This window comes from Mya arenaria, chromosome 8, assembly GCF_026914265.1.
Source record: "Mya arenaria isolate MELC-2E11 chromosome 8, ASM2691426v1".
In the NCBI taxonomy this organism is placed as follows: Eukaryota; Metazoa; Mollusca; class Bivalvia; order Myida; family Myidae; genus Mya; species Mya arenaria.
Window position 1 is genome coordinate 40,542,825 of NC_069129.1, and position 25,707 is coordinate 40,568,531.

At 35.7% G+C, this 25,707-nt stretch overlaps 1 protein-coding gene across 5 annotated transcripts in view; it reads left to right on the forward strand.

Annotated features, from left to right (window-relative positions):
* LOC128242987 (H(+)/Cl(-) exchange transporter 7-like) overlaps positions 1 to 25,707 on the forward strand; it is a 96,687-nt gene that overhangs the window by 54,907 nt on the left and 16,073 nt on the right. For 4 of the 5 annotated variants that reach the window (XM_052960450.1, XM_052960451.1, XM_052960449.1 and 1 more), the window contains exons 5-16: positions 6,817 to 6,912; positions 7,739 to 7,874; positions 13,481 to 13,590; positions 14,170 to 14,313; positions 14,751 to 14,840; positions 17,914 to 18,072; positions 18,986 to 19,096; positions 19,964 to 20,018; positions 21,170 to 21,230; positions 22,125 to 22,266; positions 23,047 to 23,140; positions 24,329 to 24,510. In XM_052960450.1, the coding sequence (XP_052816410.1) occupies positions 6,817 to 6,912; positions 7,739 to 7,874; positions 13,481 to 13,590; positions 14,170 to 14,313; positions 14,751 to 14,840; positions 17,914 to 18,072; positions 18,986 to 19,096; positions 19,964 to 20,018; positions 21,170 to 21,230; positions 22,125 to 22,266; positions 23,047 to 23,140; positions 24,329 to 24,510 (1,380 nt within the window). The remainder of the gene's footprint in view (positions 1 to 6,816; positions 6,913 to 7,738; positions 7,875 to 13,480; positions 13,591 to 14,169; positions 14,314 to 14,750; positions 14,841 to 17,913; positions 18,073 to 18,985; positions 19,097 to 19,963; positions 20,019 to 21,169; positions 21,231 to 22,124; positions 22,267 to 23,046; positions 23,141 to 24,328; positions 24,511 to 25,707) is intronic. The other variant, XM_052960448.1, reaches the window with a different exon arrangement.

A 25,707-nucleotide genomic window follows, 5' to 3' on the forward strand; every position in this document is an offset into this window, starting at 1 on the left:
AGAAAGCAGTCTTGAATTGGGGCAAGGAAGTGATATTTAAGTTCCTTGGGCAAACAGGTGTCTGTATGATTAGACATCTGCTCTTTGAATTTCACCGAGTTCGAGGAATTCTTGTTATGCAATCATCCAATGTTTAGTTGAACTAGAATATAAAAGAAATGTCCTACCTGTATTTCTGCTAACTGGAAGATAAATATTGTAGCACCTGATAAAACTTTGGCACAGTGTGGGAGCCAGATAACTAAACATTTTTTTGTAATTGCTTCCCATTAATTGGTACCTGGTGTTAAGTTGAGATAAGGGTAAGCAAATATCTTGTTGCATTTTTTGTAACCTACTTCTTTAAATTTTGATTTAACTTTGCTTCAATAGGAATTCTTCTGCAAAATTCATACTTACGGTATTATTATCATTGCCAAAATTACTGTTTTATTTTTTGTCTTTGCAAGAGTTGTAGTCCTTGAGATATTAAAATTCAAGAATTGTCAAAAAGACCAGATTTTTTTATAACGCCATTTCACTATGATTTATTATAGGAAACTTAAAGTATTATGTTGGATATGCAAGCCCTCCGGCTTTCCTACTTTTCCTACTTTTTGAAAAGGCCTCCTATTTTTCTCCAGTTGTTATAGGGACTATACACTAGATTGGCACCAAAATAAGTTTTTTTCTGTAACGAATCTCAGAACAATTATTTAAAAAAATGTTTTACTCTTTGTTATCATAATTGTAAAATAAATAACAAAATGTAAAAAAAAAAAACAGGTCGGTGACCAGGTTCGAACCGGTGTCGCCAAAATTGCTGTCCAGTATTTTATTCACTGTGCTATGAAGGCTTACCCTAAACGGTTGGAATATTTTAAGCTTTATACCTGACTTGGTAATACCAGGTGATAACATCGACTAATCAATCACACATAAGGAATTAATTCTACTAGGTATACATACCCAGTAATCTTTTTTAATGGAAAAATATGAAAAAGATTGCGATTTTTTTTTTAATTGTCAACTATGTGGTACTTCAGTTAGTAAGTTTCAATGCATTGTACACATCGATACCAAGTTTATGTCAGTTTTCGACTATTTTCTTTCTTTTTTCTGCTATTTCATTTTACGGAGTACAGCCCCTTTAAAACCTCCTGATGTTCATACTTTATAGCCTGACTATTTGAAGAATAAGGAGAGCTATACTGCTGATCACTTTTAGCCATTATCTCAGCAAATACATCAAGTATTGCTTTGAAACTTTAGATATGTGTTTCTATTTGTATACCCTACTTAATTAAAGTAAGATAACACTATTTTGAATATTATGCAAAAAATGGGCCTTTATTATTCAACTTGGAAATTCTTTTTAAGAGTTTGCATGTAAGAACATATACAATGTAGGTTAATATCTCAGCAACTACTTGATTTTCTGCATTGAGATTTTTATATAACAGTACTCAACCATTCAACATATTAAAATAACCAAATTAGATAACTCTACTTTTAATAAAATGTATGTAAGGCCCTTTATTATTTGACTAAGAAATTCTTGTGAAGATTTTGCATGTAACCACATGAAAATTAATATATCTCAGCAAATGCATCATATATTGTATTGAAACATTAGACATGTGTTACCAACTATCCAACCTACTTGATTTATCAAGAAAGATAACTCTGTCATGCATATATAGCAAATAATTGCCCTTAATTATTTGATTTTGAAATTCTGATGACATGTTTTGCGTGTATGCATATATTGGTTGATCTATCAGCAACATTTTGATGTGTTACATTGAGGCTTTATACAACGGTACTCAATCATCCAACCTACTTGAATTACCATGTTAGATAACTGTATTTTGCATATAATGCAAATAATGGACCTTTATTATTTTACTTTAAAGGTTTTGCATGTATACCTATAAGTCAACATTTCGGAGAAAACATCATGTAATGCATTGAAACTTCATACAATCAAGAATGATTACTCTGTTTTGCATATAATGCACTTTTTGTGCATCTATTATTTAACTTAATTAGGTTAAGGTTTTTTATTTAATTTAATTTAAATTTACAGTGATCCATGCATCTTTCAATAAAACTTTGCAATCCTGAAACTTAAAAGCGGCAGAAAAGTCAATAGCTCTTGTTTTTAATTAAATTTTAAATGACATATAGTTTTTTTTTTTTTTTTGTTAACTTTGTTCACCAATTACCTTATTTTTTTGTGAGACAGGAGTGCCATTGAAACAATGCCTTTCTGAGATGGCCTGATTGCTTTAAACTCTTCAACCTCTTGAAACTGTTGTTCAGGCTTTCTTTTTCATTACAAACTTGCTGTTTTGAGGTGTGACATAAAAATATCTTCCAGCATTAACCCAACTTTATGTGTTTTACCCCAAATTATATTGATAAATGATTCTAAAATTAGGTTGTATTTCAATACCATAATCTCAAATCTACCTTAATAGAATGTTGTCGATGTAACACATTTTATAAGTGGTAATTGCTTCCTCTACGACATACAGGTAATTGTGTTTGCTTTGGAATTTCCTGTGGACTTGAAAGTGTTTTTAGCTCTACTGGCCAAAGGCCAGAAGAGCTTATGCCATGGTAATGTGTACGTATTATGTGCATCCGTGCGTCTGTAAACAATTTCTAACTGGCCATCCCTGGGGGTTCACAGGTTTGGTAGACATAAATTGGGAATGTTTGGAAATCTTTTTGTTGGAACCAGCTTTGCAAACACTTGCTATTTTGAATAAGGCACCACAAGGCTCAAAATATGCCCCTGGGCCAAAGCTGGCCCCACCCCTTTTGACCTTTTTTATTCTTAAAGCTTCAGCAATGATATTTAGACCATGTCTACTGTTATGCAAAAGAGCATCAATGTTGTCCTTGACTTTGACCTTTTGACCAACTTTTTTTAATTTTTATGACTACAGAAATTTTACCATGAGTACAGTTTTGAAAGTATTTTTTTTGTCAGATGACCATTACTTGGCACATATTAAAATAGTTAATGCAACTAATCTGCTTACAATACTTTCTGGGCTCAGATGTTGAACGTGCAACTTTTGCAGGTAACCCAAACACAAAATGTGAACTATATGTCTGTTGCCTTTTACCCAGACATACATGCTCTGGATTAAAAATGACCACAAGAGCCATGCCAGTAGAGCATAGGCCCTTTTGGGCCTCTTTTTTATTTTTTTCTAAATATTGAGACCTGTTAGTATTGTTACAGAGTTGCCATTTTCACAAGTCCAAGTCCAATTATTTTTAACTACTAAAGTTTGGTGATCATAATAAAATTACAGTCAAGTTTTATAACCTTGTCTGTTTTCCAGAGATAAATTGACATAAAAAAATGTTTTAGCCTTGGTTTTATTAAGGCAGTGTGGTCATTGTGGGCATTTCAATCTTAATGGTTGGCCAAAATTCAAACAAACGTTCAGTGCATTTAACTAAGCTAATTTGAACAGTCATGTTGTCAGAGACAATACACACATTTATATGAAGGTCCATACCCCTAACGTTTCTAATATTTTAATGCCTCTTGATGAATGATGGTGATCGCTTAGTATATTGGGAAACAGTCAAGGAATTATTGTAGCCTTGGTGTAGTTGTCTGCAATGCTGTGTTAAAACTTAAACCTTGAATATCGCGCAAAATTGTTTCAAAATAATTGTACACATATTGCCAGTGACAATATGCACAGGTTATAATAGTTGTGTACTGTTATGCCCCTTGATTGCTGTAATTCTTGTGTACAGTTCTGCCCCATCATTGCTATAATAGTTGTGTACCGTTATGTCCCTTGATTGCTGTAATAGTTGTGTACGGTTATGCCCCTTGATTGCTATAATAGTTGTGTACCATTATGCCCCTTGATTGCTGTAATAGTTGTGTACCATTATGCCCCTTGATTGCTGTAATAGTTGTGTACAGTTATGCCCCTTGATTGCTATAATAGTTGTGTACCGTTATGCCCCATGATTGCTGTAATAGTTGTGTACAGTTATGCCCCTTGATTGCTATAATAGTTGTGTACCGTTATGCCCCTTGATTGCTGTAATAGTTGTGTACAGTTATGCCCGTTGATTGCTATAATTCTTGTGTACAGTTATGCCCCATCATAGCTATAATAGTTGTGTACCGTTATGTCCCTTGATTGCTGTAATAGTTGTGTACCGTTATGTCCCTTGATTGCTGTAATAGTTGTGTACCGTTATGTCCCTTGATTGCTGTAATAGTTGTGTACCGTTATGCCCCATCATAGCTATAATAGTTGTGTACCGTTATGCCCCATCATAGCTATAATAGTTGTGTACCGTTATGCCCCATCATAGCTATAATAGTTGTGAACCGTTATGCCCCATGATTGCTGTAATAGTTGTGTACCGTTATGTCCCTTGATTGCTGTAATAGTTGTGTACCGTTATGTCCCTTGATTGCTGTAATAGTTGTGTACCGTTATGCCCCATCATAGCTATAATAGTTGTGTACCGTTATGCCCCATCATAGCTATAATAGTTGTGTACCGTTATGCCCCATCATAGCTATAATAGTTGTGTACCGTTATGCCCCATCATAGCTATAATAGTTGTGTACCGTTATGCCCCATCATAGCTATAATAGTTGTGTACCGTTATGCCCCATGATTGCTGTAATAGTTGTGTACCGTTATGTCCCTTGATTGCTGTAATAGTTGTGTACCGTTATGTCCCTTGATTGCTGTAATAGTTGTGTACCGTTATGCCCCTTGATTGCTATAATAGTTGTGTACCGTTATGCCCCATCATAGCTATAATAGTTGTGTACCGTTATGTCCCTTGATTGCTATAATAGTTGTGTACCGTTATGCCCCATCATAGCTATAATAGTTGTGTACCGTTATGCCCCTTGATTGCTATAATAGTTGTGTACCGTTATGCCCCATCATAGCTATAATAGTTGTGTACCGTTATGCCCCATCATAGCTATAATAGTTGTGTACCGTTATGTCCCTTGATTGCTGTAATAGTTGTGTACCGTTATGCCCCTTGATTGCTGTAATAGTTGTGTACCGTTATGCCCCTTGATTGCTATAATAGTTGTGTACCGTTATGCCCCTTGATTGCTGTAATAGTTGTGTACCGTTATGCCCCTTGATTGCTATAATAGTTGTGTACCGTTATGCCCCTTGATTGCTGTAATAGTTGTGTACCATTATGTCCCTTGATTGCTGTAATAGTTGTGTACCGTTATGCCCCTTGATTGCTATAATAGTTGTGTACCGTTATGCCCCATCATAGCTATAATAGTTGTGTACCGTTATGCCCCTTGATTGCTATAATAGTTGTGTACCGTTATGCCCCATCATAGCTATAATAGTTGTGTACCGTTATGCCCCATCATAGCTATAATAGTTGTGTACCGTTATGTCCCTTGATTGCTGTAATAGTTGTGTACCGTTATGCCCCTTGATTGCTGTAATAGTTGTGTACCGTTATGCCCCTTGATTGCTATAATAGTTGTGTACCGTTATGCCCCTTGATTGCTGTAATAGTTGTGTACCGTTATGCCCCATCATTGCTATAATAGTTGTGTACCGTTATGCCCCTTGATTGCTATAATAGTTGTGTACCGTTATGCCCCTTGATTGCTATAATAGTTGTGTACCGTTATGCCCCTTGATTGCTGTAATAGTTGTGTACCGTTATGTCCCTTGATTGCTATAATAGTTGTGTACCGTTATGCCCCTTGATTGCTGTAATAGTTGTGTACCATTATGCCCCATGATTGCTATAATAGTTGTGTACAGTTATGCCCCTTGATTGCTATAATAGTTGTGTACAGTTATGCCCCTTGATTGCTAAAATAGTTGTGTACAGTTATGCCACTTGATTGCTATAATAGTTGTGTACATTTATGCCCCTTGATTGCTAAAATAGTTGTGTAGAGTTATGCCACTTGATTGCTATAATAGTTGTGTACAGATATGCCCCTTGATTGACTCAGAAAAATAGACAATCATACATCTTTTTTTGTGGTAGGCTTGTTAATATGAAACCAAATTTTTATAATCCAAATAGATTTGTTTGTTTTGTTTGAGTACAAATCTGGCCAGTTAAGCAATAAGACCATAAAAAAGAATATAATTATATATTGTGTAAACTTGTTACAGGATAAGAATTATTGTTGGATTTTGGCTACATGACCCTAATGGTTCCTTGTTTCAAAATCCAACATTTTGTACCATTTTCGTTTATGAGTATTGACTTAAATCTATCAATTCTTATATCCGAAGTGTAACTATAAGGGAGATCTGTTACTGTGCAATAAGGATCAATAACAACAATATTCAAATATATGCAAACTACTTATTGCATGGTATATGAATCAACCGTGGGCCAATTGTTAAGAACTTTGTTATTGTTCACAACGTTGTGAACTTCATCGTTGGTAACATTTCAATTAATTGTTACAGTGCTCTGGTAGTTAAATGGAAACACTTGTGATCTACTGTATTTCTAATAGGATTCAAGACAACTGTTTCAGATGTTCTGTGTTTGTATTAAAGTATACAAGTACACCATCAAATATTTCAAGTTTACAAACTTAACAACGATGTTGTTTATCATGCTGTTAACAAATTTCTGAACTACTTGCCCAATATGGTACAAACCAAGGAGACTACACCCAATCCTTGTGATTGCAATTATTCAAAACTTGTGCTTTGTACACGCGACATGTTCCATTCCGATAACTCAGGTAGTGAGTGCAGTAACTTTTTCTTATGATTTTGTGTCATCCCGCTAATTCAAAATTTATTTTCATAGCTGGATAGGGTGCATAAGCACCTCTATACTGGATATCACCATGATACAAATCACAAGGCCAGTGTTTCCAGCATGTGCTCAGATTTTCAGTCCCGGGTATGAACGAGCAAAAATTGTAATATTGTTTGCGTATTAATTCTGGTTTGGGGTTAATAACTTATTTTTAACATTGATTGTTAACATAGCTTAAGCATTTTTCTTAATACATTGCTATCATTAACATCACAAATTGTAATTGTTTTGTTTATCTTTTTGTGCAGTAATGCTCACTGCTGTAACCAACTAGCTAGAAAGTTTTTGTGTCAAAATTCACAGGGGAAGCAGTCACTTTTTAAGCTTTATGATTATAAATTTTTTGATTGTTTTTAATGTTTTATGTAATTGTGTACAGGGGCGTAACTAGCCCTCTTTTCATGTGGATTCATAATTGTGCTAGCAGAGGTTCGGAAATGCCCCCTTGGAAAATCATGGTCCATTCTTGGCTCTCTGGGGTGCTTTATTTAGTACTGGAAAATGGACAGTTTTAGGATCAAGAAGTGAAGTACCAAACTGCAACTTTGCAAATTCTTTTTTTTTTGTCAGAATCATGTGGAATCAGCCACATACTTGCATGTAGGCAGCTACGCACCTTGTATATAATGATCCTAACCTTTATCAATCATAATGAATTTGATATTCAATTGAGCACAAATTAAAATGTGCATAATATGTTAACATTTCATTATTACATGTACCCTGAATAACGCTCAAGTTTGATTCTCGGAATGCATAGGATTGGTATCTAATAATCATAATATTTCCAACTTCTTCTAGTTATGCTGTCCTCAAAAATACACCACTTTTAAAAAATACTTAAGTGCTCACTTGATGAAATGAAATTGATATCGCACCAAAGCTAACAATTATCCCCTTTATATTTCAGAGGCAGTTGACGTTACAATTTGTCCACCGATGGCTCATAGTTTTCTTCATCGGGCTTCTGACTGCAGTTTTGGCTGCAGCCGTACACATCCTTGTAGAAAAAATCTCCCATGCAAAATTCACCCTTATACAGTCATGTATCCTTCAGTTTATACTTAGTTTAGTTTGTCTCGAAAATGAAGATAGGTGAATGATGATATGAATCACTCTCTTGAGGTTGTTGATTGGGCAGGAATGAGTATTTTGTCCTTTATGAGAGGGCAAGAAAATGTGCCCCTGTTGGGCATTGAGCCCACGAGCCCTGGAGCAAGAGGGGCCTTTACCATTAGACCACTATCACCCTTTTGGTTTGCAAGTAATGGCTCACTGGGCTCAATGTTATCTTTGTACTAATTTGGAAAGTACAGTTATGCTGAAGTTTCTAGTCACCATGCAAAATGCTAAGTTTTGAATGCCCTTGCATAAGGTCTTGTTTGTCATTAAGATGGGAGTCTAAGGTAACTTGACTCAACTGTTGATGATGACAGACATGTGAACTCTACCAGCAGTAGGTAAAATCTTTTCTAAAAGCTTTTGAGACCCCTATCACTCTCCGCTCTGTCAACAAAATCTACCGCTTTGAAAAACTAATTCAAAACAATTTTTGGCCTTCAAATTTCATTTTAAAACCCTCAAAGTTCTATAAACCATGCTAAAATACCCCCATTAAATGCAACTTTAAGGAAAATGGTTCAATAAACATCTTGTCAAATCACATGACATGTTTGCCGAGATCTTTGTTAAGTTATGGCACAAAATACTGGCATCCTATTTATCAGCATTTTTTGTTAATTGGCATCCTTCTAATCAGCATTCTTCATTGATTGGCATCCTACAAATCAGCCTTCTTTGTTAATCTTAAAGAATTTCAAAACATTACGAAAATAACATTCCTGAAGTGTTATTAGTTATCTTCAATGTATGATTTTTTTTGACATTTTGGCGGGAAAATTAACCTACACAATTTTGCAGTCATCTGCACTTACTCTCTGCACTGGACCTGTTTGGGCAGTCTGATAAATTTATCAGTGCCTCTCCTGAAAATAAGCTTTAGTTTTCACAATCCAGACATGATATTCTTTCTCAATCAAAAACACCGACATTTGACAAGACCTTGAACCATGACCTGTAATGTCATGCACATGACATGGTAGCACTTCACATTATTATTGGTAATTAAATAATTATGGATTTTCTGGTAATTTTCCATAAAAATGAGGCAAAATTGCCTGTAGTGTGAACTCGATCGTGTCGTAATACATTTTAGGAGTATTTTCAAAAAATCTAAAAATAGTAACAACCGTCAAGTTTTTGTTTACATTGTATCCATCATTGTTTTTGACTGAAAATACAAGGAAATAAGAAAATCTTCCACTTTTGAACCCAATCTACCAGCTCAGAGACCAAAATCTACCTCTCTGATATTGCCAGAGGTTCACATGTCTGATGTTGATGACGGCTTGATCATCCTGATCCACATATATATAATTTTTCACAAAATAACAAGTTCAAGATTGGATGCCAAAGGGTTAAGTTTTGAATGCTTGTAACCATTACGTTATCATACTATAATGTTTGGAAATTAACTCAGTCATAATTTAGTCTAATTCAACCACCATATTTATCCAAGAGGTTGGGTTGGGCTGGTTTACATGGAACGTTTTAAGTCATTTTCCTACTCAAGATCTAATTTTCCTTGCTTTGATATATGTGGTTTTAAACAGACTTTGACAACATTGAATTTTATTTGGAAAATGATCTGGAGGGAGCAATTTTGAGTCTCGAATGAAATGTTCCTATTACCATTATTTCTTTATAATTCCCCACTCAAGGGATTTTTAACGTGAGGTCTGAATGAAAGCTTTCTCTAGTTTATGGCCGACATTTGTTTAAGTGTTTTTTGTTCTGAATGGGATGAAAGACAGATAATGTGAATCACTCTCCTCAGTAAAGTGTTGTATGTTAAAACAGGTTCGGGTTAATCATGTTCCATGCAGAAATGCATCCCTTGTAGGAGGTGCAATTGACAGGCAAAGTACCCCATGTATGACAGGCAATGTGATTCCCTTGCCGGTCAATGAATCCCTACAGTTAACTGTTTTTATACGCCCGAAGGGTCGTATTATGTTATGGCCTCCATTGTCTGTCCGTCTGTCTGTCCGTCTGTCCGTCCGTTAGCAATTCCGTGTCCGGGCCATAACTTGGTAACTAATAAAGCGATTTTCAAATCACTTTATACAAATCATCACTACATTAAAAAAATGTGTCGCGCGCAATTTCCAGGTCCATACCTCAAAGACTAGAATCACCATGGGGGTGCGTTAGCAAATCCATGTCCGGGCCACAACTTGGTTTCTAATAAAGTCATTTTCAAATAACTTTATACAAAGCATCATTACATTAAAAGGATGTGTCGCGCGCAATTTCCAGGTCCATACCTCAAACACTAGAATCACAGGGGGGGGGGGGGCGTTAGCAATTCCATGTCCAGGCCATAACTGGGTTACTACTAAAGCAATTTTAAATAACTTTATACAAATCATCTCTACATTAAAAGGATTTGTCAAGCATGCTTTCCAGGTCCGTACCTCAAAGGCTAATTTCACTGGGGGGCGTTAGCAATTCCGTGTCCGGGCCATAACTTGGTAACTAATAAAGCGATTTTCAAATAACTTTATACAAATCATCACTACATTAAAAGGATGTGTCGCGCGCAATTTCCAGGTCCATACCTCAAAGACTAGAATCACCATGGGGGTGCGTTAGCAAATCCATGTCCGGGCCACAACTTGGTCCCTAATAAAGTCATTTTCAAATAACTTTATACAAAGCATCATTACATTAAAAGGATGTGTCGCGCGCAATTTTCAGGTCCATACCTCAAACACTAGAATCACCATGGGGGGGGGGGGACGTTAGTAATTCCATGTCCAGGCCATAACTGGGTTACTACTAAAGCAATTTTCAAATAACTTTATACAAATCATCTCTACATTAAAAGGATTTGTCAAGCATGCTTTCCAGGTCCGTACCTCAAAGGCTAATTTCACTGGGGGGCGTTAGCAATTCCGTGTCCAGGCCACAACTTTGTGTTACTACTAATAAAGGAATTTTTAGAAAACGTGTCCTAGCCACAACTTTGTAACCAATAAAGCAATTTTTAGATAACTTTATACAAATTATTGCTACATTAAAAGGATGTGTTGTGAGCACTTTCCAAGTCCTGCTACTTTTAAACTTGTATTCTCAGATTTTCTAAGGAAGCTTCAGATACTCTATTTTTTTTTATAAAAATATTTCATTTCATAAAATCTGATTCCATATTAATACATCCTTTATTGCACTACTTACCAGTATGTATGTTGTTTTACAATTATTCTATGTTGTAAAAAAATACTGTTGAACAAAGGTTTTTATTAGCACTGCTAACATAAGTATCATTAAAGTTTCAATATTGGAAGTTTAAGCCTTTGTTGTAAACACTTCACACCTAGTAAGCAGTATACTAGCATAACCTAAATGTTTATTAAAGACCTCAAGCCGAATCTTCTTCGGGCGTATAATGCTCCGTTTCGCGGTGCTCTTGTTTGATAGTGTTCACACTCCAAACTCAGCTGTTTGCAAATCCATAAAAAGTGGGATTTATAAACAAAATGTTTTTGTTTTGTCAAGGGCTTGTTATTGTGAATTTGTGGGCAAAAACATTATTTTAAGCTACCGTTAATGTGTTGTTTTCTGAAAAATTCAGTTAATTTAAGCGGTATTTTTTATGGCTTTAGTTTGAGAAACCTTTAAAATGTTTTTGTTTCTTACTCAAACTAATTACTTCAGTAAGCATCCGCAATTTCCAGAATGAATGGCAGCCTATTTTTTACCCTATCATTATGGCTTGCTATAATGAGTATGTAGAGTGACTGGCACTATCATAGTAGAATGATCATTCATCTTCCTGTAATTTGGTTATTTTCTGATGTTACGGGGCAGAAATTACTTATTACAGAACTAACTACTTAGGGCTGTTAATGAAAGTTTTATTGAAAAACATTTCAGAACTTCCATAGCTTCCAGTCGATAATTCCTTAACCAAATGTCATCAAACTTGAGATTAAAGGGGTCATTTGGTCAAAGGTCAAGGTCACAGTGACCTTTAAAGAGAAAAGGTTGTCAAAGCTTGTCTGAGTGATATCTCAAAAATGCCTGGACCTATGGTCATCATACTTAACATTGAGGCTAGGCCTGTCCAGTAATGGGGTCATTTGGGTCAAAGGTCAAGGTCACAGTGACCACAAATGCTATAAGGTTGTCTAAGTCATCATCCATAATGCCTGCTCCCATTGCCCTCAAACTTGACTTAAAGGATGGGCCTGACCAGTAGATGACCCCTATTAATTTTAGGGCTCATCAGGGTCAAAGGTCAAGGTCACAGTGACCTTGAACGCAAACTCAACCATTCCTGGACCTATGGTAATCAAGCTTTACATAAGGTTGGGCCTGACTAGTAGATGACCCCTTTTGATTTTAGGGGTCATTGGGTCAAAGGTCATGGTCACAGTGACCTTTAACATGAAAAGGTTGACAAAGCTTCTACGAGTGATTACTCAGTAATGCCTTGACCTATGGTCATCAGATATAACATGGAGGCTGGGTCTTATCAGTAGATGACCCCTATTGATTTTAGGGGTCATCAGGTCAAGGGTCATGGTCCCAGTGACCTTTAACACAAAAAGGTTGTCTGAGTGATAACTCTACAATGCCTGCACCCATGGTCCTCAATGTTGATATTTAGGTTCGGGGTGACCAGTAGATGACCCCTTTAGATTTTGAGGTCAAAGGTCAAGGTCACAACTCATATTAGATGTTCAAATTACATTATATTTACTTATTCCCTGCTGCTAAGAGGATACATGTTTATTTGCAAATATCAGTCATCATCCGAACATGATTAAAAACTGTACTAACTATCTTCACACTTAGAATGGTCATATTATCTTAAAAGTGCCTCAAAGGCATCCAATGTCAATGACAAATACACTGTCATTTCAGTCCATGCATTGTCCAAATGTTCTTGACAACATGGTGCTCAGTGAGGACATAATGTTTGACAAACATCTCTTGTTATAATGGTTATAATTGGTACCAAGGATTCCTAGAGTTGGAACTTGGTTACGACCAATAACTGAACAGAAAAAGAGATATCAGCATCAAACATAATCAACAACACAATTTATTTATTATCAATTACCAAAGTAGTTTCATATGAGTTATGTGAAAAATTATATGTATGTTTGAAACAGTGAAATATCAATTTTATTTCACTGATAAATCTCTGTAAACCACTTGAAAGCATGTAATAAATGCTAAAAATATAGTTTATTTTCTTGAGTCTACTTGTAGATCACCATAATACAAGTTGAAACTAGATTATTCAAATAAATAACAGTACAAATGGATTTTAAAATACCTACACATGTTACAGCAATACATTCTGTTGGAACTAAATTCATCCTTACTCCGGTTCATAAAATTCTATTGCCTGACAAAACCTGATTCAAGAATAGTTTGGAGGCCAATTTTGGGCAGAACAATTATGATTCTCTGCTTCTTATCTTTTATGTAGCTATTTGAAAAAAATAGGAATGTAAAGAAACAAAAAATTATTATAAATTATGTTATACTGTGTTTTTTTGCCTTAACTTTCACCAAGTCCTGGAACGGTGTTCTAAAGAGAGTTGCCTGTATCAGCCGTTTTTTATATGGATCGGAATCAACTTGTCAGTCACATGTCTTGGGTCTGCACTTGTTGTCTATTTACAGGTAAGTTTGATGGGGATGAAGGCGTGGATTTGAACCTTAGAATCAATCTCAATTATTACACTGTCTGCGCCCAGACTTGAAATTCGCAAGTTCTTACTGAACCTGAGTACATTTTTTAAATCCTGTGTTATTGTTTTTTCAACAGATAAATTAATCATCCAAATTTAATTTTAAAATTTAAATTTTGTTAGCTTCGATTGTTAATAAGGTCATCAAATATGGAAAAAAAAAACAGCTGGGTACAACTTAAATTATGTTTGAGTAATTACTCAAGTATGTTTCTTGCTTAAAAACCACTTTTGTTTAAAGGTTTGACTAAAAATCTGTATCAATATAATCTATGAGACAATATAATTTTAAAATAGTAAAAACATATATTTTGAACTGTGCTTATAAGGCTATTAAATGGTTAATTTGTTTGCTAGTTATTGAGTAATTTACATAAGTATTTTGAGAAACTGGAGCCAATTAAACATATCAGTAAAAAATATACAAGTAAAAGTTTTGTTATCAAGTCAAAATTAAGTGTGAAAAATGTATAACTCATGGTCATAGTTGTTGTCTTAACCTTTATTTCAGCCGAAGGCAGCAGGAAGTGGCATTCCGCTGATCAAGTCATACCTGAACGGGGTAAAGATTCCCGGCCTCCTCACGCTAGAATGCTTTGTGGCAAAGGTGGCGGGGGTTGTTATGTCCATCCTAGGAGGACTAGCGTGTGGCAAGGTGGGATTTTTATGTTTTATTTTATGCAACATGCATATGAATAGCAAGTTGTATGACTTGGTCTAAAATACTTGTTGAGTTCTACCTCTTGATCACATCAGTTAAACAGATGTTTGTTGCTCTTGTATGATTTTAAATCCACAACAATGATTGTTTAATATAGTTGGTAGTTGAATGAAAAACAGTACAGATTTGTCACAGCCTTGGCCTCATTGTTGTCGGCGGCATCATTGGCATTATTGACATTAAAACATCGTTTATGATATTCAAATGAGACTTAGTTAACAAACTTGTTGCCAGAATGGTCCATAACTTTGGCTTCAATAAAAAATACATAGTCATGTTTTGCACCTTTTTTAGAAAGAAAACATAATAGAAGCGCATTGGCAGTTGCTCATTGTCTTTTATTCTCTATACAAATTACTGTTTATTCACAGGAAGGACCAATGGCCCATGGAGGGAGCATTATAGCTGCGGGACTAGGTCGTGGGCGGGTTAGACTCCCGTGTAAAAACAAACGCGTCTCTGTAAGTTAAGGGACTTGATGTATTGCCTTGCATATATATAAGACTCCTGTGTATAAATAAACGGGTGCGACAGACTCCTGTGTATAAATGAACGGGTACGATAGACTCCTGTGTATAAATAAACGGGTGCGACAGACTCCTGTGTATAAATGAACGGGTACGATAGACTCCTGTGTATAAATAAACGGGTGCGACAGACTCCTGTGTATAAGGGAACGGGTACAATAGACTCCTGTCTATAAATAAACGGGTGCGTCAGACTCCTGTGTATAAATAAAGGGGTGTCAGACTCCTGTGTATTAATAAATGGGTGCATCAGACTCATGTGTATAAATAAACATGTGGGTCAGACTCCTGTATATAAATAAATGGGTGCATCAGACTCCTGTGTATTAGTAACATTCACGTGGACTTAGATGCAACATTTTTTTTGTTAAACAAAGTGAGTAAAAATCAAGGGCGGAAGTTATTGATTTAAGCATTATTTCAATTGCACACTGATTTGAATTTAAAAAAAATATATTATGAAAAGTACATGTACAGTCAGGCCATGATATAACATTAAACAGGAGAAAAATGATAATGATATGATATTGGGCTGTCATGAGTATGTTACCAGTACTTTTCTGATGTTTTCATCCTAAGAACCTCCCATATGCTGCTTTGGGCTAATCTGATTAATGTTTGTAAACATCAAATTATCCCAGTCAGGTCGGACTGTAAATTCTTCTCTGTGTCACTGTTGGGACCAATATTGAGTTTCAGAGGAATTTTTTGTTAACTTAATTCCATGGTAATTTTATAAGCTTGTCTGTTTTTTGGCAGTGGCAAAAACATTGATTATTGCCATCAACTCAAGGTGTATGAATGAAACTTTGTACTGGTAATATGCATATGTATAGCAAGGGGCATAACTCTGGCTTTAATAATTATTGGGTTATGTTCCTTGTTAACTGATAAAACAAGAATAGATTAGCATTGGCCCTTTGATTTAACAAATTTATCAGATTGTATCGTACTTTACTTTATGGCTTTGGTTTCAAAGTTATTTTGATAGATGAAAAAATTTCATTCAAAGTATGAACAGTTCTTTGTTACCCATAGGTTATTAACCTTTATGCATCATGAAATACCAGTCTCAGAAATTATCTTAAGTATTTGAAGAACACAGAAAGAAATATTTTGAATAGTTGTGTAAGATTGTTTTCCTGCTAAGATCAATAGTTTAAGATTACAACTGGCTTTTGTTTGATAGTTGAGATAAGTTCCCACTTCAGAATAAAAACAGTCTTGATTTCTCTCAAGTTTGAAGGTCTTAATTGAGAGCTCCTCAGTATTCCATTAATCCTAATGTATTGAAAATAAAGAGTCGTAGGGCAAATTTTTTTTCAGAGATGCTAAAATGTTAAAGGGAAACTTACGGTCTAAGCTCTACTTAAATACTCATCTTAATAAAAAGAAATAAGACAAAATGCTTTCACCCGATGTGTTATTGTAATACCGGCATGGTCGAGATACAAATAGTAATGTATACATGTATATATGTGTTATACAGAAATATATATGATCAACAATTGAGCCAGTTACCAAACAAAAAAATATATTCAGCTGTGACTCGAATCGCCCACGCAAAACCAGAGATAAAAATGGCCTTTTTGAAAATGTCACTCTGGAAACGTGTGCCCGTTTGTCCCTTTTGCCGGTAAAAGGTTTCAAGTCACCATGTCGGGCCTCACTTGCTGAATATGTTAACAATATGACTGATAAACTAACTATCTGACAAATACAATTATTGTTTAAATGTTTTGTATCAAAAATACATCAATAAAAATATTACTTTTTTTTTTTTAAATTTGATGTGCACTGTAAGCAATCGTCCGGTAGAATGAACAATATCCAATATCTTTCCTGCACGAAAACCTCGTGCATACAACTAATCTTTATAATACTGTACCGCAATATTTTCTTCGCTATTCTACGAAACGCTTGAAATTCAATTAAATGGGGAGTCCTTCTATTTCTAATGATAACACTGTATTCATAGTTTTTTACTGTTAGATGCACAAGATTCATGATCATAATTGTGGCATGCTTGGTGTTAGGCCGTTTTATATAAAATTTGAGTCCCAATTTCTTGAAAACCTCTTAACTCTATTATAACAGGATTAAGACAGTGACAAAATATTCTTTTAATCATGTAAAATGATGTATTATTGGCCTCATACTAGCTGGTATGGATAAATATAGGCTTGTTTTGAGGAAATACTGTATTTGCCGATTTTTGGACCATTTAGTGTCTAAGTCCCTTTAAGACAAACTTTGATCTCAGGGAACTTTGTGTTCAACAAAAATATTGCATCCAATTTGTAAGAAGCATAACAGATAAAAGCTAATACATTTCAACACTAGGGAATCTAATTTTGCAAGAGTGTATTTTTATGTATGAAAATCATTCATTTAAGAGTTTGGTATTTTTTTAACCTTTATATTGTGGGTCCTGATGATCAAAGTGACTTAGATTCTCTTGCCGCATTATTGCCGATGCATTTGAAGAAGATTATGAACATGATAAGGAAAACAGAATTTCATACCTGTAAGAAAGGAATATTTTTTGCTGGCACAAAATAGGGTCGCGTATAGTCTAAGAGGACAGTTTTACCACTTATTCAATTTCAGTAAGATGCAGAATTAAATGTGCAAAATGCACATTGATTAAGAGACTCTAAATTGGGCACATGTTTCCTTTAAGATTCAAGTCAATTTATGTTGTAAATTGTTATAATCCAAGTGACATATTTTTTATTTTTTTTGCTACTCACTTTTGTGAAATCAGCTATATATAGCCAGTAACAAAGTTGAGGAAATAAAATGATGAATGACATTTGTGAGGTTTAATCAGATTTTAGAATGTAGAAATTACGAATAAGGTCCTTTAATGAAACAGGCCTCAGACAAATTCAAGCCAAGAACACTGTCTTATTTGGGTAAAATAAAAAATTATAATTTTGCCTTTCTTTTATAAAGCATATCTTAGAATAGATCTGTTTGCTCAAATTTCTACATGTTTCTCCAGTTGTATGAGGGATTCCGAGATGACCGTGAGATCAGAGACTTTGTTTCCGCTGGAGCTGCCTCAGGTGTGTCAGCGGCGTTCGGCGCCCCAGTTGGTGGTACCCTGTTTTCCGTGGAGGAGGCAGCTAGCTTCTGGAGCCAGTCTCTCACTTGGAGAGTGGTGAGTTAGTTCAATCAAATCCAGTTATCATAGCTGTTGAGAGCCAGTTGGAGGTACACTGTTCTCCATGGGGGAGGCAGCTAGCTTCTGGAGTCAGTCTCTCACTTGGAGAGTGGTAAGCTAGTTCAATTGAATCCAGTTATTATAATAGCTGTTGAGTGCTACTTAGAGGTAATATTTCTTACATGGAGGAGGCAGCTAGTTTCTAGAGCCAGTCTCTGACTTGGGAGAGGGTAAGTTCTCATTCAAATAATTCCATTTATCGTATCTAATTTTGAGCGCAAGTCTGAGGTAAACTTTGAGAGTTTGTGAGTTCTCTTTTAATTTATTCCAATTATCATCTGGGATTGAGCGGTATTGAGTACCCCATTGTTCTCTGTGAAGGAGGCAGCTAGCTTCATGAGCCTGTCCCTCACTTACAGAGGGATAAGTTCTCCATAGGAAGATGCATGTAAAAATTATAAGACACTTATAAGACACTTATTTAATGTGCTGACTGAGGGTGTTGGTTTCTTTGGAGCACTGGTCAGAGGTACACTGTTCTCCATGGAGGAGACAGCTAGCTTCTAGAGCCTATCCCTCACATAGAGAGTGGTTAGTTCTCCAAGTGAAGCAATATTAGAAGAAGGACACTTGGTTTATATGTTGGCATTGTCAGTGCATTCTCTTACTCTGAGGTCAGTAACATAAACCTGCAGCTTTAAAAAAGGCTTGAGAGACGAATCTTTCCATTGCTCATATTTCATATCATGGATATATTGAATGGACAAATGTTTTAGCCTTTTGAGAATTCATTGTAAAATCTTAATGTTATGATGTTATGAAATAATATGATGTTATAAAATAACATTACAATTGAACTGAAGGGAATCCTTGTGTTGACTGTGTTAACACGATACCATTATTATTTTAGTTTTTCTCTGCGATGATATCGTGTTTCTTCACAAACCTCTTGCTCAGTGTATTCCATGGGACCCCAAACCAGCTGTCTGCCCCGGGTCTCGTCCGATTCAATGTCTTCCCAGTAAGTGCAGTAGTTATAAGCAACATGTATTTTATATTTTATTTATCATTGGTTTTGCATGTTAATCTTTATTATTCTGTACATACTATACTGTTCATGTAGTTTGCACACCACAGGAGCATAGCTTACACACAGCTTTATAAGATATTTTATCCTACCCCATATTAGTAGATTTTACAAATATTCGGCTGTGCATGAAATCCTTATCTTGCCCACGGGCAGAAATAAAAAAAGTTATATTTTGTATTACTAAGATGGGAGAAAACGCATCTACCATGGCTGCTCGTGTATGATAGTTTCATCCCAATCCTTGCGCAGACTTTTCTGCAGAAATGAGGTTTACCTTGATATGGCAGGAATATCTTGTGTCTTCCAGCATAGTGTCAGTGTTTTAAATTTATGAAAAATGCACCTTTATAGCCCAGTTGTGTCATTCAGATGCTTGCAAAGATGCCAAAAGTTGTGGTTACTGTAGCATAAAATTTTGACCCTGTTGAAAATTGACTCCATGCTTGATATGAAAGTTCATAGCAAATTTATGCTAAAAGTCAACTAAAGTAATCTGTTTGATGATATATGCATCGATGACTTGGGGGGAAATTCCATTCAGTGAAAAACTGCACTTGTGATTGGCTGTATAGATAAACAGCTTCTATTTTTATTCCAGGATATTTTCAACCGAAATTCAATACCAATTATTCTTATCCAGGATATTATTTACAAAAAGAAACTTGGAAAATTGAAGTATGAGAAGACCCATTTGAAATGCGGACTAACTGGTTTACATCCAGTAGTCGATAGACTTGCCCAAATGCGTGTACTCATTAATTGCTGCTTACAATAAAAGATCACGTTTTCTTATTTCAGAACCTATCCTTTGACTTGATCGAGATTCCAGTCTTTCTTATAATGGCAGTAGTAGGTAAGAAAATGTAATAACTAGATCTTACATATGGTTATGCTGTTTTCTCTGGTATGGGATCATACAAGTCAGTCATGTCGTGTGGCAGTATTCAGTGTAATTTTTATCCTTATCTTGAGATATGCCTCAGTGATTCCATTCAGACCATTGGCAGGTTATTTTTACCATCCAATCAAAGTTATAAACACTCAAATTCTACTCTTAAACTTAAGTTAGCTCTAAGATAGGTATTGAGTATGGCCCCTGGTAAAGAGATCTCACCTATCTGAGCTATGAAATGTCCTCTAAATTTAGTTATAAATACCTCTTGATGAATAACATTTAAGCTCATCTAAAAAGTCATGCTGTTGTGATACCCTTGGTGTCGGTGTTGGCGGCGTTTGCTTCATAATCATGTGAAAACTTTAACCTTGGCCATAACTCACAAACCATTCAAGATATTCAATGAAACTTGGTTTACATGTTGCCAGAGACAAAATGCACATGTAAAGCAAGGCCCATTACTCCGGCTTATATAATTGTAGAGTTATTCTCCTTTTTGCCTGTATAAGAAGAGATAAAACAGTTAACTACCAATTTTTGACAGAGGTATTGCCCCTTTTCAAAGAGATAGTGTACCATTCCTTAGTTCAGGCAGTGTTCGGGGGTGTTCTTCACTCGTGTAACAGCTCTAGTTGTAATTGAATTCTAAGCAGGCTGGTATTCAAACTTAACTCAAGCTGTTTAGAAAAAATCATCCTCTACTGAGAGGCTAGATGCAAAGCATTTTTTTTTAGGATATATGACCCTATAGTATAAGTTACGGGGTAATTTGGTGACCCGATATGGGATATACGGGGCAAAGGAAACCATGGTTACCTGCGCCCAGTATATCCCATATCGGGTCACCTACTTACCCCGTAACATATATATCACGACAACAACCTGTTTACATGTTTCATTTATTCATCGGAATATTCATCGGAATCAGAAATTAGAAGCCATTTTGGTACAATATAAATTTAGTAACCCAATATGGAAAAATATGGGGTCACCGCGTGAACAGTCCTGGACCAATGGTGTTGCGTCATTTATGTAGAAGGCGTGATATAGAGGGAGGCCTGTTTTAAGAGTCTTTACCATGTTTGTACTTCTCTATTGTTTTTTTCCAGGGGGTCTTATTGGTGCTGCGTTTGTTGTGCTCAATTATAAACTTACAGTCTTTAGAAACAGGTAAGGAACTACAAACATCAACACTAGTAGAATACAGTCTTAAGTCATGAAACAGGTAAGATTCTACAAACATTACAACTATGAACTTACAGTCTTAAGAAACAGGCAAGATACTACAAACATTACAATTATGAACTTACAGTCTTAAGAAACAGGCAAGATTCTTCAAACAAGGCAAGATACTACAAACATTACAACTATGAACTTACAGTCTTAAGAAACAGGTAAGATTCTACAAACATGGCAAGATACTACAAACATTACAACTATGAACTTACACTCTTAAGAAACAGGCAAGATACTACAAACATTACAATTATGAACTTACAGTCTTAAGAAACAGGCAAGATTCTTCAAACAAGGCAAGATACTACAAACATTACAACTATGAACTTACAGTCTTAAGAAACAGGTAAGATTCTACAAACATGGCAAGATACTACAAACATTACAACTATGAACTTACAGTCATTAGAAACGGATAATATTCTACAAACAAGGCAAGATACTACAAACATTACAACTATGAACTTACAGTCATTAGAAACGGGTAAGATACTACAAACAGGCAAGATACTACAAACATTACAACTATGAACTTACAGTCATTAGAAACGGGTAAGATACTATGATTAGCATTTTATAAGTTGTGGCAACAGCGGCTTGTTACTGTTATAGCTGGTTTCTTGTCAGAAATGTCTGTTTAAGTTCATCACAGTATTCCTTTTTCCAATCCACACACTTAATGAGCTGTCCATAAAAATACTTAAAGGTTATTATTTTATACCCCTTGGTTGACCTGGAAAAAAATCAACTATAGATGAGTATCAAGTTTATTGATGAATACCAGTTTCTTGATTGTCAAAATAACTATTATTATTTTATACTTCCTAGGTACATAAAGCTGCGTTGGTTGAAAGTGATCGAGGCAGGTGCAGTGGCTGTTGTGACTGGGGCAGCCTCATTTGTGCTGATCGTCAGCCTTTCACAATGCACTGACAAGGAACCATATGACGATCATGCTATAGTTGCCCAAGTAGGGAAAAACTTATTTAAGAAATATTACACACCACTGAGGGTCACTGAGGGTCATATGACATTATAAGGACCGGCCAGTCAGCCACCAAAGGTGTATATGGACTTGAGGCGTTAGCCGAGGTCCATTCACCTTCGGGGGCTGACTGACCGGTCCTTATAATGCCATATGGCTCGAAGTGGTGTGTTATATTTCTTATATTATACCGAACACTTTTCATTACAAGACAATATTTTTAAAGCGATTTAAATGTGTTTCATTTAACAAACCTGATTATGTTTACTTGTGACAAATTTTCGCCATTGTGAAAATAGCAAGCCGCACTAACCAATCGTATGATGTCAGCGGTCCATATTACATTTTTGGCGAGGTCCGGACCGGCCAAAAATATAATATGGACCGCTGTTGTCATAAAACTGGATTTTCATCAAAATACAGTGATATACGGACCGATTGAGATTATATATATAAAGTAGGGACAAATTTATGTGAGGAATAATATAATATTATATTATTACGTTAGATTAGATTGTCTGTAAAAGTGGTGTATAAGTCCTTGCATTTAGGTGACGTGCAAAATTTTCAAACTATTGACATATCTCAGAACCTTCAGAATCTCTTATAATTATACATCATTTAACGATGCTTAATAATAACTCTTGAGTGGCAAACATTAATAACACATGTAATTAAAGGTGATTTTTGTTAACTGTACACACCCTAAAAAAATCGTTCAACTATTCAATGTGGAACTGCTTTAACAAAAGCTATGTTTTTTAGATGGGGTGTCCCGAGGGCCAGCACCATTCCATGTCAACCATCTTCCTCGCCACCCCTGAGGGCTGCCTTAAGGCCCTCCTACATGACCCTTATGGTGAGTTTAAGGTCACAATCTTGTATCAAAATACTATTGTGTGTTTCATGTATTTCAGAACCCAGATTTTTTATGCCTCCGAAGGTGGGCATATTAAAAACGCACTGTCCGTCCGTCCTTCCGTCCGTCCGTGTGTCCGGCTCAATAACTCGTGTACGGGCTGTAACTTTCCCTTCTATGGACAGATTTTAAAATAACTTGCCACATGTGTTCCACATACCAAGACGACGTGTCGCGTGCAAGACCCGTGCCCCTACCTCAAAGGTCAAGGTCACACTTAGTCTTTATTCACAATGGAGTGCTTCATATAGGACATAGAGTATAGGTTGTCGTGTCCGGGCTGTAACTTTCCCTTGTATGGACAGATTTTAAAATAACTTGCCACATGTGTTCCACATACCAAGACGACGTGTCGCGTGAACGACCCGTGTCCCTACCTCTAAGGTCAAGGTCACACTTAGTGTTTATTCACAATGGAGTGCTGCATATAAGGACATTGAGTATAGGTTGTCGTGTCCGGGCTGTAACTTTCCCTTGTATGGACAGATTTTAAAATAACTTGCCATATGTGTTCCACATACCAAGACGACGTGTCGCGTGCAAGACCTGTGTCCCTACCTCTAAGGTCAAGGTCACACTTAGGTGTTTATTCACAACAGAGTGCTGCATATAAGGACATAGAGTATAATTTGCCGTGTCTGGGCTGTAACTTTCCCTTGTATGGACAGATTTTAAAATAACTTGCCACATGTGTTCCACATACCAAGACGACGTGTCGCATGACAGACCCGTGTCCCTATCTCAAAGGTCAAGGTCACACTTGGGTGTTTATTCACAATGGAATGCTGCATATATAAGGACATAACAATGTTGGTTGTCAACTATGGGTGGTATTTTTTTATGTTTAGAGGCAATTTAAAATAACTTGCCATATGTATTTGACATGTAAAGGCAAGATCAACTTTTCATGTACTGACCTTGTTCATAGGTCAATGTCACAATCGGGGGCATTCATCACATACTGTGACAGCTCTTGTCTGAATGTGTATTTTGGAATGTCGCATCTGACATTAAGATTTTTTTTTGTAAATATTGAAAGATTTTTATGCAAACTTGGGCCAGCTATATTGTTTAATTGGAAACAGATTTATATCCCTATTTATTTTCAATTACTCCACTTTTTTTCAGGGTCATTTGGACCAATCACCTTGTCTGTATTTGTGGTTGTGTTTTTCTTCCTCGCCGTTTGGACGTACGGTCTTAACGTCTCCAGTGGCGTGTTTATCCCATGTCTAGTTATCGGAGCCGCGTGGGGTCGATTGTTTGGAATTGCAGTCGTTAATCTCTTTCCTGGAGATCAGGAACACTTTGTGAGTAATAGAGGAAAGTTTATTGTTCTATTGTTAAACCTTTTGTTTATGGTAGCCGACATACAACTTAGAACATCATCTCAATGAGTCATTGGCAATGATGTTAAATTTCGATTATGTACCCATATAACTTTGGTATCATTTGAAACGATGTTGGTTTTTGATTATCAACATGTATGTGACTGAAAATACATTTTAGATAAAGCTTATGATCCAGTTTATATCCTTTTCTTATGTGGTCTTAACAAATTTAAGACCAAAATGGTTAGTTCGTAGGTTTAAAGCGAGAAATACAGAAGGTTTTGGTAGCTTCTGGCATTTTAAACTACACCATTTGCAGTGTTATTTTTAACTTGTCTGGTTTTTCAAGAAAACAAGTTTGGGTTCTGTGATTGTTTTGATGTCGCTGTTGACGTGGTTTCGCAAAACTTGAACCTTGGCCACAACATTTTCAACTTAAACTTGTTGGAGACAATACACAAATATTAAACAAGGCCCGTGACTCTTGCTTTTACATTTGTGCAGTACACCCCTAGTTGGAATGCAAAACAAATATAAGAGCTTTGATGTTTGCTCTTGTTACATATCTTTTATCATTTCATAAAACACTTTCAAATGATACCAGACTAATATGGGGTCACCAGAATCAAAAATTCACTAATTGGTACCTGAGTTACCCTAAAGCGCATTGAAATTGGACTTTTAAATGAACGACCCCATATTCATTAAACAATATTTTAGTATGAAAAAATTGTCAACAAGCCATGCTTCATAATATCCAGATTTGAGCGAGCCCGAAAAGCATTTTTCCAATGCAGGGCTGATGGGTGCTTGCTAATTTCCACCACTGTTTTTTGGCGAATTTGTTTTTTTCGTATGATTACGACTTTGAAATTTAAACCTTCAAATGTTTTGATTTTGCATGGGGTTTAGTAACCTTAAACTGTTATTAACTGTGTCTCAAATTTTATCCTTGCAAAAACAGCCCAAACCAGGAAATCTTGGAGAGAAAAAAATGGCAGAATTAAAACAATTTATATTTCTTCATTGGTAATTTCGACACAAGGAAATATTTTTTGGTTGTTATAAAAACATGGATTCTTTGGAATGCAGAAATTAAAATGGTATGATGGCTTTACACTGATTTTTATTTCGAAAATCAGTTGTATTTTGTAAAAGGAATATATAAATTTATTA